Source organism: Aquila chrysaetos, chromosome Z, assembly GCF_900496995.4.
Source record: "Aquila chrysaetos chrysaetos chromosome Z, bAquChr1.4, whole genome shotgun sequence".
NCBI classification, from domain to species: Eukaryota; Metazoa; Chordata; class Aves; order Accipitriformes; family Accipitridae; genus Aquila; species Aquila chrysaetos.
Genome location: NC_044030.1, coordinates 22,464,284 through 22,479,294, shown reverse-complemented (window position 1 = coordinate 22,479,294; position 15,011 = coordinate 22,464,284). Strand labels below are relative to the sequence as shown.

General features: G+C 40.2%; 1 protein-coding gene across 14 annotated transcripts in view; it reads right to left on the bottom strand.

The window, feature by feature from the left end:
- LOC115336721 (3'-5' RNA helicase YTHDC2) overlaps positions 1–15,011 on the bottom strand; it is a 47,745-nt gene that overhangs the window by 7,528 nt on the left and 25,206 nt on the right. For 11 of the 14 annotated variants that reach the window (XM_030004166.2, XM_041121120.1, XM_030004169.2 and 8 more), the window contains 6 exons: positions 14,482–14,687; positions 13,731–13,926; positions 12,379–12,488; positions 10,966–11,258; positions 10,365–10,539; positions 9,105–9,308 (listed from right to left, as the gene is read on the bottom strand). In XM_030004166.2, the coding sequence (XP_029860026.1) occupies positions 9,105–9,308; positions 10,365–10,539; positions 10,966–11,258; positions 12,379–12,488; positions 13,731–13,926; positions 14,482–14,687 (1,184 nt within the window). The other 3 variants (XR_005931667.1, XM_041121125.1, XM_041121122.1) reach the window with 3 other exon arrangements.

Genomic DNA, 15,011 nt, shown 5'->3' with positions numbered 1-15,011 from the left:
TTATATGTTAGCATTGTCATTGTAAATTTGAGTTTGATTATCTTAATCATTTTGTGGTGTTGGTATAAGAAAGTCCCTGTATGGTGCATCGCATAAATGTGGGTATTTGAATGGTGTCTTTTACATCCAGGAAATGAGTGTATGCCCTCATATGTCCTGGAATGTGTGTGGTGTAAACAGAGGTTGCAAATAGATTGTGGAGGGGATATTGAATTGCCTCTCTGGGATAAGAGGGGATGGGCTACATACACAGTTGAGAGTGTTTGTGGTTGGAAAGGTAGCCGAAATAGTGAAATTGGTGTGTGGAGAGGAAAATTTAATCCTGGAAATTCAGGACGAGTGGGAGGAAAACTGGGAGAAGACTATAAAGAGGTGTAAGAAATGATTTGCATGGAAGCTTATTAAAAGGAGAAGTCATAAAATGGGAAACAATCAAGGGGGAATATTGAGGAAGAGTCCTCTAGGTTGTGTAATGGCCCACTGGAAAGATATTGTTGGGACCGGACGTACGGAAAATAAAAAGAACCTTTATTAAATATTGCAATCAATGGTGGCCGTTGTATAAGTTAGAAGGTGATGCTAAGTGGCCACTTAATGGGTCAATAGATTATAATACTCTATTACAACTAATGCTATTTTTAAGGAGAGAAGGAAAATGGGATGAGGTTTCGTATGCAGACATGTTTTTCACCCTCCAAAACCATCTGGAGTGGCAAAGGGACTGTGGAATGGTACCCCCATGGGACCCCATGGTGCTTGCACTTGAGCAAGAAAACAACAAGGAGCTTAGAGGTAAACTGAGGCGGTGCTGTTCGGCATGTAGTATTGGACAAAGATGTACTAAGGCAAATAAAATCCATCAGGCACCAGAACAAGATCTAACTGATTTGTTTAAGCCTCCCCCTCGACCACAGGAACAGGATGCAGACTCGGATAGAACTCCGACCCTCCCGGACAGCCCTGTATCTTCCCGTACTAGGAAGAAAACTACCTCAACAGCTTTACAAGCACCTCTCCGAGAGGCGGCGAGGCCGGATGGTGGGACGATGTTAATCGAAGTACCCTTTTCTACTGCTGACCTAGGGGAATGGAAAAAGGTTGCAAAAGATTATAGGAGTGATCCGGTAAGTGTAACTAAACATTTCCAATTTATTGTAAAACAGCATAACCCTGATTGGAAGGATATACAGCTATTATTGGAATATATGACTGAGACAGAGAAACAGCTGATTTTAAAAACAGCAGGGAACCTAGCTGAAGATCATTATAAGATCACAGGAGGGGACATTAAGGAATATTTCCCTCTCCAAGACCCAAAGTGGGATGTTAATAGATCTGCACATATGGAAAGATTGCAGGGGTATCAGGATTGGATTACAAAAGGAATGGAGAGGGAAATCCCCAAAACTATAAATTGGTCAGCTTTATATGCAGTCAAACAGCATCCTTCCAAGTCTCCATGTGAATTCCTGGATCGATTGAGGGATGTAATGCGCCGCAGCACACCGCTGGATCCTGGGTCAGAGGTAGGAGTACAACAATTGGTCTCCCTGTTTTTGGGTCAATCTACAGGGGATATAAGGCGCAAACTTCAGAAATTACACCCTACAGAGGGTAGGAATTTAGAAATATTATTGGATGAAGCATGGAGAGTATTTAGTAACAGAGAAGAAGGATATAGGCAGGGGCAAAGGAAATTAATGGCTGTTATCCAGGAAGAAAGAGGAAGAGGGCCTAGACGAGACTTGCCCCGACTGGGCAAGGATCAATGTGCTTTGTGTAAGAAATTTGGTCATTGGAAAAAGGAATACCCAAAGAACAAGAAGGAGTATCAGAGGGCTCAAACAGGAAGAATAGTAGCCCATGTGAAGGGAGATTGACGGGAACCTGGGGAATCTACCCTAGCAGATCCACTGGTTATAATTAAGCTAGGGAAAACACAACAAGAGGTAGAATTTTTGGTAGATATGGGGACAACATACTCGGTTCTGAACCAAGCCCTGATGCCCCTGGGAGATGATTACGTCATGGTGAAAGGAGCGAGTGGCCAAAGTGAAAAGGCGTATTTTTGTAAACCTTTAGAATATAAATTAGGAAAATTAGGAAAATTAGGGGCATTCATAGATTTTTATATATGCCCAACTCCCCAAAAGCACTTTTGGGAAGGGACTTCTTGGAACAATTGGGAGCAAAAATTGTATTCGAAAAGGGAGAAATTACTCTGGAGGTAAAAGATCAGCAATATATTCAAATATTGAGCCTAACCTTAACCAGTCTCCCCCTAGAAGGAAGCATTAACGAGGACATCTTAAACCAAGTGTACACGGGGGTATGGGCTACCGATGTACCTGGAAGAGCGACAAGTGCTCCACCTGTTGAAGTTAGGATCAAGGAAGGCCGAAAGCCGGTAAGAATTAAACAATATCCCCTAAAGAAGGAAGACAGAGAAGGAATCCAGCCAGTGATAGAAAAATTTTTGCAGTTGGGATTATTAAAAGAGTGTGAGTCTGAATTCAATACCCCTATATTACCTGTTCGGAAGCCCGATGGGTCATATCGGGTGGTCCAAGACTTACGGGCGGTGAATAAGGTAACTGAAGATCTTTACCCGGTAGTGGCGAACCCATACACCCTGTTGACCGTATTAACACCTGAATTGACTTGGTTTACTGTTTTAGATTTGAAGGATGCTTTCTTTTGCCTCCCTCTCCATGAGACCAGCCAAAAATTATTTGCATTTGAATGGGAAAACCCCAAGAGTGGTCAAAAGACCCAGCTCACTTGGACGGTGTGGCCACAAGGATTTAAGAATAGTCCTACCATTTTCGGCAATCAGCTTGCGAAAGACTTAGAATCCTGGGAAATCCCGTCTGAGGAGGGAAAGCTGTTGCAGTATGTGGATGATATCCTGATCGCCACCAAGACAAAGAAAGATTGTATAATATGGACGGTGGGTCTGCTGAATTTCCTGGGACTTCAAGGGTACCGGGTATCCAAGAAGGCGGCACAGGTAATGCAACGCAAAGTGAATTATTTGGGCTATGAAATTAGTGCGGGACAAAGAACTTCGGGACAGGCCCGTAAAGAGGCAATATGCCAAACTCAGAGACCTCAGACAGTGAAAGAGTTACGGACTTTTCTGGGAATGACGGGGTGGTGCTGATTGTGGATCTATAATTATGGATTGCTTGTTAAACCACTGTATGCGCTGACTGCCACTAAGCAGAAACACCTTGAGTGGAACAAGGAGACCGAACGAGCCTTTGAGCTACTGAAAAAGGCTTTAATGTCAGCCCCAGCCTTAGGACTCCCAGATGTAAGCCATTTGTTCTTTACTCCCACGAGAAGCAGGGCATTGCCCTGGGAATATTAGCACAAAACCTGGGCCCATATCGACGGCAGTTGCCTACCTCTCTAAGCAGTTAGACACGACTGCAAAAGGTTGGCCTGGATGCCTGCGGGCGGTTACAGCTGTAATACTGAACATACAGGAAGCCTGAAAGTTTACTCTGGGCCAGAAAATGACTGTTTTGGTGTCTCATACAGTATCTACTGGAAGCAAAGGGTGGACATTGGCTCTCTCCACAAAGATTCCTGATATATCAAGCTATATTAGTAGAGCAGGATGATATGGAGATTGTAGTCACTAACATTGTCAACCCAGCTTCTTTTCTCAGCGGGAACACAGGAGAACCGGTACATCATGACTGTTTAGAAACCATCGAAGCAACATACGCAAGCTGCCCAGACCTGAAAGACAGCCCCATGGAAAACGGGGAAACTTGGTTCACAGATGGAAGCAGTTACGTCCTAAATGGTAATCGACATGCGAGATACGCCATCACCACCAGCCAAGAGGTAACAGAATCAGGGGCTTTGCCCATGAACACCTCCGCACAGAAGGCAGAAATAATTGCTCTAACCCGCACCCTGGAATTGGCCCAAGGCAAAGTTGTGAACATTTATACAGACTCAAGATATGCCTTTGGAGTTGTACACGCACATGGAGCAATTTGGAAGGAGAGAGGACTATTGAACTCCCGGGGAAAAATATCAAACACGCAGAAGAAATTCTGAAGTTACTGGAAGCTGTCCAGCTCCCTGAGAAAGTGGCAATTATGCATATTAAGGCACACCAGAAAGTAAGCTCAGATTTGGAAAAAGGGAATGAACTGGCAGACAGAGAGGCAAAACAAGTGGCCAAAACAAAGGTAAAAATAGAAGGAACTTTAATTCCTGATAGACAAATCTCCCTAAAAGATAAGCCAGAATATACCAGGGAAGATCAGAAGCTTATTACAGATTTAGAAGGGTCATATAATGAAGAGGAGTGGGCTCATACCCCACAGGGAAAACTAATCATTCCCGCTTGCTTACTGTGGCATTTGATACGGGAGGAGCATACAAAAAGACATTGGGGGACAGAGGCTCTGTATAAACATTTGATAAGAGAAATTGTGGCTAGAAATTTATATACCACGGTGAGACAGGTGACTTAACAATGCGATCTTTGCCTTCAGACTAATCCTAAGAATACCCCCAAACTAGAAATGGGCCAGACTGGAAAAGGCAATGGGCCTGGACAACAATGGCGAATCGATTTTACAGAACTTCCAAGAAAAAGGGGGTATCGATATTGACTAGTATGAACTGATACCTTTTCAGGTTGGCCAGAAGCATTCCCAACAAGAACAGCTAAAGCTCAGGAGGTAACTAAAATATTAGTGCAAGAGATAATACCACGCTTTGGGGTTCCAGCAACCATGTCCTCTCACAGAGGACCACATTTTCTCTCAAAAATAGTACAACAAATGAGCCGCCATTTGGGTATAGATTGGCAGCTTCATACTCCATATCACCCCGAGTCGAGTGGTCAAGTGGAAAAAATGAACCACTTAATCAAACAGCAAATTGTGAAATTGGGACAAGAAGCAAATCTGACATGGCCTCAGTCTCTCCCTTTAGCCCTCTCGCATATACGAACAAGACCTAAGGCGAGGGAAGGACTGAGCCCCTTTGAAATGTTGTATGGACGACCCTATGAAATACAGAAAGGGGTGTCTGTGCAAGCTGGGAACGAAATTGTGACCTCTTACATAGTAGCATTGAGTAAGCAGCTCAATAAAATCAGGAAGCATGTGGCTGGGACTCGAGGGAGAGGTTTGGATGGACCTGTACATAATATACAACCTGGGGATTATGTATATGTAAAGTCTCTTACAGATAAAACCCTGGAGCCACAGTGGGAAGGACCATTCCAAGTACTACTCACCTCCTTTACTGCAATCAGAATCAAGGAACAGAACGCTTGGATTCATCACACCAGAGTGAAAAAGACACCCAAAACTCCATGGTAAGTCACCACAAAACCCGATGGACATTTAGTTTTTACGCGGTAATACGGGGAGTTGTAGGGACTCTGTGTAAGGCGTGGGATGAAAACCTGTTTGTCAGATATAACCAGGAGCTAGCAAACGATATTAGTGTATCAAGCTGTTGGATGTGTACCTTAATACCCAGAGAAGGAGAAACCTTCCCGTTTATTGGTGTCCCCCTCAGAACAAAAAGCACTAAAACACTATTGAATAGAACTGCCAACTATACTTGTTTATATGGAAATGGTTCCAGCACTATAGTGAAGTATAAACTTGATCTGGATAGCAGAGACCCACATAATAATGATCGATACAATTGGTCTTGGAGATTAAAAGACATGGAAAGAGGCAGAGGGGGAGACCCCGTAATGATGCGCCCCCATTACGCCAACACTTCTAGTTTTCTTGGGACACTGAATAGAACTTGCTTTCGATATAACGAATCACACTCTACAGGGATAGCTAATACAGGATGCAGAAATCTAACAGGGAGTTGTTATCTTCCTCCTCCTCGGGAGCCGTCCAATTGTAATCTCCCTGACGGACGTTGGTACCTTTGTGCAAACGGGGAGGCACATAAGAGTTTACCTATCGAATGGTGGGGAGAATGCACAGAGGGAATAATAATCCCACAAACACTCCCCATCTTAGGAAAATTACAGGGAATATTCCGATCCCCATGGCACTACACGAGGACTAAAAGAACCTCTAACCCTCTTATAGAACGAGGTACCACATTCCACGGTGTGGTACGATGGCTTTTCCCAATGCTTGGAGTATCTGAATTGGAAAAAGCAATAGTCAATGTATCAGTGGTGGTCGAGACTTTAGCCAATACTACTGCTGACGCTCTCGGAAAATTACAAGCCGAAATTGATTCCCTGGCAAAGATAACGATACAAAATCGCCTTGCAGTAGATATGTTAACCGCAAAGGAAGGGGGTGTGTGCGTACTTATAAATCAAAGCTGTTGTGCTTATTTAAATGAAAGACAGCAAGTAGAGACAGATATTGAAAAGATTTGGGAAATTTCTAAGGAGTTACATCTTATCACTATGGATAACACATCATGGGGATTTTCTGAGATATGGGAAAAACTAACTTCCTGGTTGCCAAATTTAACATGGCCAAAACAACTGTTTGTGACAGCAATAGTAATCATTTTTCTGCTCATAATCCTTTGTACCACAATTCAATGCAGCTTATGGTGTTCCCAAAGCACAGGAGATTCCTACAGCGAATGGAAAAAGAATCAGTTGCGACGAAAACTCGAGTCCAATAAATATTTTGAAACAATGCTAGATAGGGAAACAATGCATTAGAAGTACTAGAGTTGGATATAGTAAAAGAATTTACTACTTTTAGAAAAGGGGGGACTGAAAGGGGGAGCCAAAGGAACCTTAGTAGACATAGTAGATATATGGATGTAGATAAGAACTGTTTAATAATTATCTAGCTTATAATGAAGTTAAAGAAATTTCAATAGAGGTAGACATGGCCCAAGAGGATGAGAAGTGGTGCTTAACGTTTACATTGTTGGCCCAAGGGGATGAGAAGTGATGCTTAACGTTTGCATTGTTGAGGCTGGCTGGGGCAGGAGATAGTCCCTGATAAGAAGCAGCAGTCGACCCCAAAAAACAGCTCCAAAAACCCCCAACACTGGCCTTGTGACTTTTTGGAACTAATTTTAATATGAAGCAGGGATAGATCATGCCTATGTATAGGCGTATTGCAAAACTCCATCTGTAAGTAACACTTGACTGTATAAATTTGAAGCGAACTGCCGCGTCAGGCACGCACGACTTCGGTGGGACTACCCCCCATGCTGCCCAGCGCTGAATGAACATACCTACTTTACAATCTCACTGATTGTGGAGTCTGTTTCCCCATGTCATAGCAGTGTTAATCTCACATTCCCATGAATGTCCAGTGTGTTGCCAAAACCGGAAGGGCAAGGCAACATCAACCACCTACACTCCTGACTTCAGCATGTCCTCCCCTCCCAGCTTCCTTGTCTAAAAGCACCAATACAACAGCCCACTTTCAGTATCAACTGGCATGCTGAAAATTACTTTCCAATATTACATCTGCATCTGCCAAATTGTCATATGTCTATCTCACCATAATACTTCAGTGGTATCTCCAAGACAGCTGTATTCCGGCTGGTTCATTAGATTTTAAGTTTAGCTGACTTTAATGAATAGTTTATATATGAAGAAGCAAGTTGAACTTTCTTTACCTGGATAATCCGAGTTGAGCCTGCTCTACAACACAGCTAACCTGCAACTTTGCACTACCAGGTCATCTTTAACTTCAAATTGGCTACAAATTTGTCAATAAACTGTTGACAAATACCTTGCTAAACTTGAAGTCAAGACACAGCTCTGGAAGAATCATGGCCACGACTTTCTAGCTTCCTAACTTATAGAAACTACAGTTCAGGCAAAACAGATTTTATTAAAATTTGTAATAAAGACATCTATGAGTTCCCTGGCTTTAGGAAGCTGTGACTTGATTAGAACTGCTTGTTCACTTAAAATATATTTACTCTGGCATGCAGAGAAACGAGTAGCAATCCCCTGCTTTATTTGGATTTGTTTGTTTGTTTTGTTGTTTTTTTTAAAAGGATTGTGGTGGTGCAGCCCTCCACCCCGGGCCACTCTGAGATTTCAGGATAAGCCAGGCATGCTTTGGGAAAACATCCCATTGTGCTGTTATCTTGGCTACAAGGGCATCAAGAGCTCTTTGGCCACACTTGGGCCATGTGCTGCCTGAATGGTCCATCAGGACCTCCCTGGTATTTCAGGATAAGCCATCCATGCTTTGAAAACCTCCCATTGTGCTGTTATCTTGGTTGCAAGTGCAGCGACTTATAAGTGCCAGGCACATCCTGGCCACACCTGGGCCATCCGCTCCCTGAATGGTACATCAGGATGACTCAGGACGAATTGTGGCCAGAATGTAAAAAAATGACCAAAGCCAATCATCTCAAGACCCTATAAACAGCGATCCAAGGAGAGACCCTTGGAACTCTCTGGGACTGCAGCAGGCTGTGTGACCAGTATCTCCCCTGAGCTGGGACACCTCTCAGGGTAGACTTTGCAAGGATTGAAGATCATTGTCTACGATTTCACAAGGACTTAAAAGCCAGATTTTGTGAAGTTTACTGACCACCCGTTGATGAAAGCCAGCACATAAAAGTGAGAAGTGAAACTCATGGGAGTGTGTGTGTGATTTGGTTCAGAACTGTTTTATCTGTCTGTGCATGTGTGATTTTATTTAACCTCCAACTCTGCTGTAAGTTTTGGGTGATCCTTGCCATTTTTGGATCTTTAATTTGCATATTTCAATGAATCACTCTGTTAAATTGGCTCATAATTAAGTGCCATTAAAGTCATACAACCTAATCTTGTGATCTAATCTCAAAAATAGTAATAAATCCTAAATTGCAGCTAAATCAAAGCCATGTAACAAAACCTCTTTCGAGGCAAGGATTAATGTAGTGTATAAACATTATTGACTCAAGATGTTAGGCAATTCAGTCTTAGCCTTTGAGCCTACTTCAGAGAAGAATGAAGTACTCTTTTCTTAGCAACCAGATACATTTGCTTGCTACTCATTACAAGGTCAGTAGCCGTAAGCAAAAGCCTCCATACTACACATAGTCATTTGCTGCGCTCTCCTAAACCATTAACCAAAGCTAATATTTAGTATTAACTAAGGACTCACCTGAAAGTGTCCAGACCCTTGAACAGAAAATATCAAGTAAACCATGCTGCTCTCCCAAAAGGCTCTATTTAGTTTTCGTTCATTACTTGGCGTAGTAGACCATATACCCTTCTGCTGAGAAATATCAATGTTTTGCACATTGCTACTTTTCATTATAAAGTACCGAAACGGCATATTGGGTCTTGGTGAAGGAGATTTGGAACCCTGGAAAAATTAAATTAAATTAAGCTATAATAAAATAAACCAGGCTTTAGTTCTAAAGTTTTGCACACATGAAGACAGAAATCCCTTCACTGCGCTCCCACCCTCCTCCCTCAGATTCTACAAGAAACACAGCATCTATCAGCTGGTACTGTCTGAATTGGTTGTAAAATGTATTTCACATTTTTTAAGCACTTTCCAAAATAATAATTCTTTCATGAGGGGCAGCAAACAAGTATAGCAGAACAGGCCTAAATGGTCTAGTGATTAATTACAATTCTTTCAAGTCTGACACACCTTCAGATGACACAGAAGTAATCATTCTAGACTGTAGCCTGAAGCACAGTACTCACATTTCCACCTTCTGGTAACATAGGTTTTCTCCCTTTTACATTGGTTGAATTTAAAAACTAAAAGACTTAACAAGAGGAATTATTAAATCCTCCAATGAGTCTGTGCCTAGAGAAACAATGGGGTTTCCTCTTAGCAATCTGTTTAATATTACTGCAGTTTACTATTCAAGTACACAGGGAGAATTTTGCCAATAACCTCATTAAAAATGTGTGCTTTGTTAAAATAAATGTCATTAAAAAAAGCAAGCAGTCATAACGCGGCAGATAACACTAAACTTAAAAGATAATCAGCATCAATGTATGCTATTACAGAAACAGAGGAAGGCAGAATCCAAAGAATTCAGAAGGGCATGTACTATATACTAATTTACAAAAAACTAAGAAAAATTAACACACCCTCACTGGTTATTATATCAGGTTTAAAAAAAAAAAAAAGCCCCTTTTTTCCTACTTTGGATAGCTTTAACTCAGCAGTCTGCAAAGAATAGTATTTTTACTGTATTAAACCAGCGTAACAAGGATATTTAGTCTAGGTTTTAAGTTCCAGAAAGAAATAAGTACTATGCAGCTGTTAAAAATGAAAATCTAAGTTAGGATCTTAATTTATCAATATAATACCCGGTAACTGCTGAAAGGTATCAGCAGATCTATTCCCAAAATTCTATTAATTTTGAAGAGTGAGGTGATTTGTTTACAAGAACTCTACCTTTCCAGATATTGGAGAAGGACTAGCACAGGGGCTAGGATAACTACTGCTGTCTGTAGACTTCACTGATGATTGATCTGACCTGTCGTCCGAAGTTCGTTTGGAGTGCAAAATGTTCTTTTCTTTGTATTTCTTTGGCTGGTGAAGTGTGGGAGGTGTAGATTTCATTAGAACTCTAAAAAGTAAAGGTAGATACAGGACATACCCGGAGTTCCATAAGTGGTCACAGAACAATTTATATCTACGTATCAGCTTATTGCATGACTATATATATTACAGTAATTCCAAAACACATTGAACACTAACTAAAAAAAATACTGATCATGCATTGGTTTTCAATGCTAGAGTTAAACCTCTTCTGCTACTTCTTCCCAGAGATCACAATTCACGGACAACATCCTGACTGTTCTCTCAAACAGCAGGCACACATATGAAATACTTCTCAATGAAATCACAACTACAATGCAGCATAGGACAGTATAAATTCTTTCAACTGTGTTTCTATTGTTTCTTCCTTTTTATTACTAGCAGAAATTCAAGTGACGCTTTTATAGCTAAATAAATTACAACGTACAGTCTCTAGAAGATCTCAAAAGCTTACTTTTCAGCATTAGAGGAGTCATCAGAGAATTCAGTTTCTGCTGAGCTTTTTCTACTGTTGGTTGACTTCCATGTAGATGCTAAAGGAAGTTCTCCACAAGTCATAGGTCTTGGTCTCTGACCAATTCCTGAAGGCTGCTGCAAACCTGCAGACTGTTCTTCAGTACTTAAAACAGTTACAATTGCTCTTATAGTTATTTCATCAACTTGAGACCACGGTTTAGAAGGAGCTCGCATACGACGCAGAAATAAGCTATGCCACTTCTGTCTGAGTTGCAACAACAAACCAGCAGCCTGTAATGAATTTCAGTTCTGTTAAAGACTAAAAAAATTAGATCAGACAGGTAAGAGTACCCTATGTCTTTCCTATCAGGCAGCTTCTGGCATTCTAAAATCAACAGAGTCCAAACTGAAAGGCAAGACTAAAGTGCCGGGGAGGGGGAGAAAACCCCACATTTAAACTAAGCTGTTAAGCTATCTTTTCTTTCCTCAGGTGCAAGATCATTTTTAAAACATTTTATGTTATTTAGCTCTGCACCAAACTTAAAACTTTAACTTAAAAAAAAAAAAAAAAGAAATCTTTTCATGCTTTATGCCCTTCCTCTCAATTCAGTGCTCCATTTTGATCCAATTTCAGTAAACCTCTCAGAGAAGGAAATACACAATACGCCATTGCGATGGTTCACTCAACCCCTGCTCAGATTTTGGCTAACCCAGCTCATGCTAAGGCTTGATGTGTGCTGGGAGCAGTGCCATCAGGTCAAAGCAAGAGCACCACATAGGCAGGACAGGCAGCCAGAAACAGCTGAAGGGCCATTATGCAGCCACTATCACCTGCAGCTTGCTGTCTCCTGCAGCCATTGTCTTTTGTCTAGCAGTTTCATCAGAATCTGCTAACTTATGGAAATGGAAAAAACCTCCAAGCTGGAAGGTACAAAACATCAGCTTACCCCAAAAGCTTTTGAAGTAGATCCAACAGCAGCTGGACTGCTGAGGCTTTCCTGCTTCCCAGTGAGATACAGGGGACACCCGCACCATGACAGAGGCAGAAGGATGAGCACTCTCACCGTCAGCTAGGTAACTAATTCTTTTTTTCTTTTTGCTCATAGGTGCACAAATTGAGAGTTTTAAGTTATGAACCTTACGACTTGAATGGTAAGTGAATTCAGGTGATAAGACCACTCTGGACAAAAGGGAATTGAGCCCTTCTATTTGTTGTACTTCTTAATGAGCTCAGGAAATAAAGGTTAAATCACAGAGTATGTTGTCCTGTAAATCTGAGACCCAAATGGACCATGACAGCCAGTCTTACAGAAAAATCTTGGTTACCCAAATGTTTCAGAAGTCTTTTGGGGAAGATATGACATAAATATCCTTCTACAAGAAACAAGCATTGAAGTGATACACTACTTACTTCAGGGTCCAGTTTGAGATGGAGCCATTCATCTAACTTCAGTAGTGCCAAATTAGCAGTTGTTCTGTCCTCCATCTCACTATCACTGTTATCATTAGATACCCCATCCCCTGAATTAAATATAAAAGGTGCATTAACATTTCTATATTATTTCCACTTACATACAAAAACCTGAACACTACTGTATTACCGGCAATGAACTCATTTTCCTTCTAAATTTTATTTTTGAATGTAAACATTTGTAAAACCACTTTTTATTTTCAGCACATACACCTCAGTGAAAAGTCTTTGCTTCAGTTAGCAGAACTCAAGTACCCAAACCTGCTGAGGGCCCTGCTATGTAAGTACCTGTGTTGGTGTGATCTGACCCACTCGTGTACCTTCATCAGTATCAGCAAGCCATTGTCAAACTTTTGCATGATGCTGTTTGCAAAACCACACATTGCTCTACGCTTATTTCCCAGTAAAACAGCAGATTTAAAGACCCATTAAGAAAAAAAAAAATTATATATACATATGGCTATTAAGTAGGATTCTAATTTTTTTTTTTAAGTGCAATTCAATCAGCATAAACACTATTTCAAGGGTAACAGTTTAAGAGCAAAACAGGAAAGCTTCAAAAATAATCACAGAATCACAGAAACGTTTAGGTTGGAAAAGACCTTTAAGATCATCAAGTCCAACCATCAACCCACCACCACACCCACTAAACCATGTCCTGAACTTGGACTCTTTGATTCAAACTAGTATTTCTAGAGAACTGGCAGCAAGATAGATTATTTTTGCTTCTATTCCTACAGCACTCCATTTAAATTTAAAAAAAAAAAAAAAAAAAAGGAAATGTCTATATATTTCCTATTACTTTAGTTAATAGTAGAGCTAATTGTCATTAAAAGTTATCAGTAGAAAATAATCTTTAAAATGCATGTGTCATCTGGAAGCAATGTGACTCTTTGCCATATTGATAGTTTCTGAATTATTATTTAGTTTGAATAATCTGATTCAAAGTATCAAATAAACTAGTCTTTAGAAAAAACATGCATATTACACTTCTCAGCATTAGTATTGTCATCAGACATTTTGCTTGCATTTTTTATTTCATTACAAACTATAATGTCTGAGAGTTCAGAACTATGTAAGTGTAATTTATGGATATGAATCTACAAGGATTCACAAAACTGAGACATTTATTACAGAGCCTATAAACTACTCTTGAACAGCTATAGGAACTATAGCTCTGTCATTTTAAGAATTAGCTAACATATTTATTAAATATTCTTGAAAAATAAGCCTTGCATATCACATACTAGTGTATACCAATGGAAACATTCCAAATCCAAACCCTACTATACCTCGAAAGGATGAAGGTTCCTGCAAAGCATTACTTGGTAATCTAGCTGGTCCACAGAAGAGTGACACAGTGACAGGTGTTACAACAGAACAGCATCTGATATTTGCTATCCTGTGAGCTCTTGTCATTTCATCATATATAAGCCAGTCTGTAGGGAGTGCCTGAATGGCTGCAGCTTGCCCATTTGCTGGGGGAATCTGTGCAAGAGCAAATAAGACTAGGCTATTTTACCCTCTACTTGTAACTAAAATAAATCTTAACATATTTCTTGTTTTATATATGTAGAAATAAACAAATATTCATATATGCATAAATTTATACACACAATTTAAAACGTGAGAGAGAATTCAACCAGACTCACAATTATCTTACCACCTTGAAACAAAATATTTTGTTTTAAAAAGGATCTAAAAAAAAAAACCCACAAAGCTGTTTCAGAGCAGAACTTCTTCCTGCTATTATGAGCAGAGATTGTTACCTCTTTAAAATAGTTTCATAACTAGTTTTTTATATCATTTTGGTTTATTCCATTTAGAGGAAGGACTAACTGAAGTAAGTTTTGATGAAATAATATTGGAAAAATAAACCAACTCCAATTCTTTGTTTTATCAACTGCCAGGAAAAACATGTTCTAAAAACGTAGTGTTTAATGCACATGCTGCTTTTAAAGTACTGACAACTATGAAGAGACATTTCTAAAACATTTGATATAGTGCTCTTTTTTGGGAGCTATAAATACAAAGTGATTTTACCTTTTTATACTGAGGTTGACTAAGAACAGAGGTAGGATGAAACCGCACTTTCTTCTCCTTTGGTCCAGTCAAAACCAGGCTTTCTCTGTCTACATGCACTAGATTGGGATACATCCCAGCCGCTAAGGCAGCTTTAACTACAGCCCAGTTTTCAGAATTGGTATTAACATCTCTAATATCGGCTCCTCCTCTGCTTCTAACAAAACCTGAAGAAAGAAGAGGACAAGAACGTACTTGTATTTAAGATCTACTTTCTTGCCTCCGAAAAAGGAATTTGGGAAAAAAAACCAAAATGAAATAAGCTACAAATTTGTTACATTTTTCCCCACTGCCAACCTTAACAGCACCAAGAAGAAACCGTTATATCCTTCCTGATAAGGTGTTTTATACTAACACAGAATTACTTTTTATAACATGAAGACATTTCCTATGGAAATAATTTATTAGAACGTAAAAATCCAAGGAAACACATCTCACACTGAAAGCCAGTAGCATGTGGAACAACCAGGGCACTTTCATTTAGATCAGCT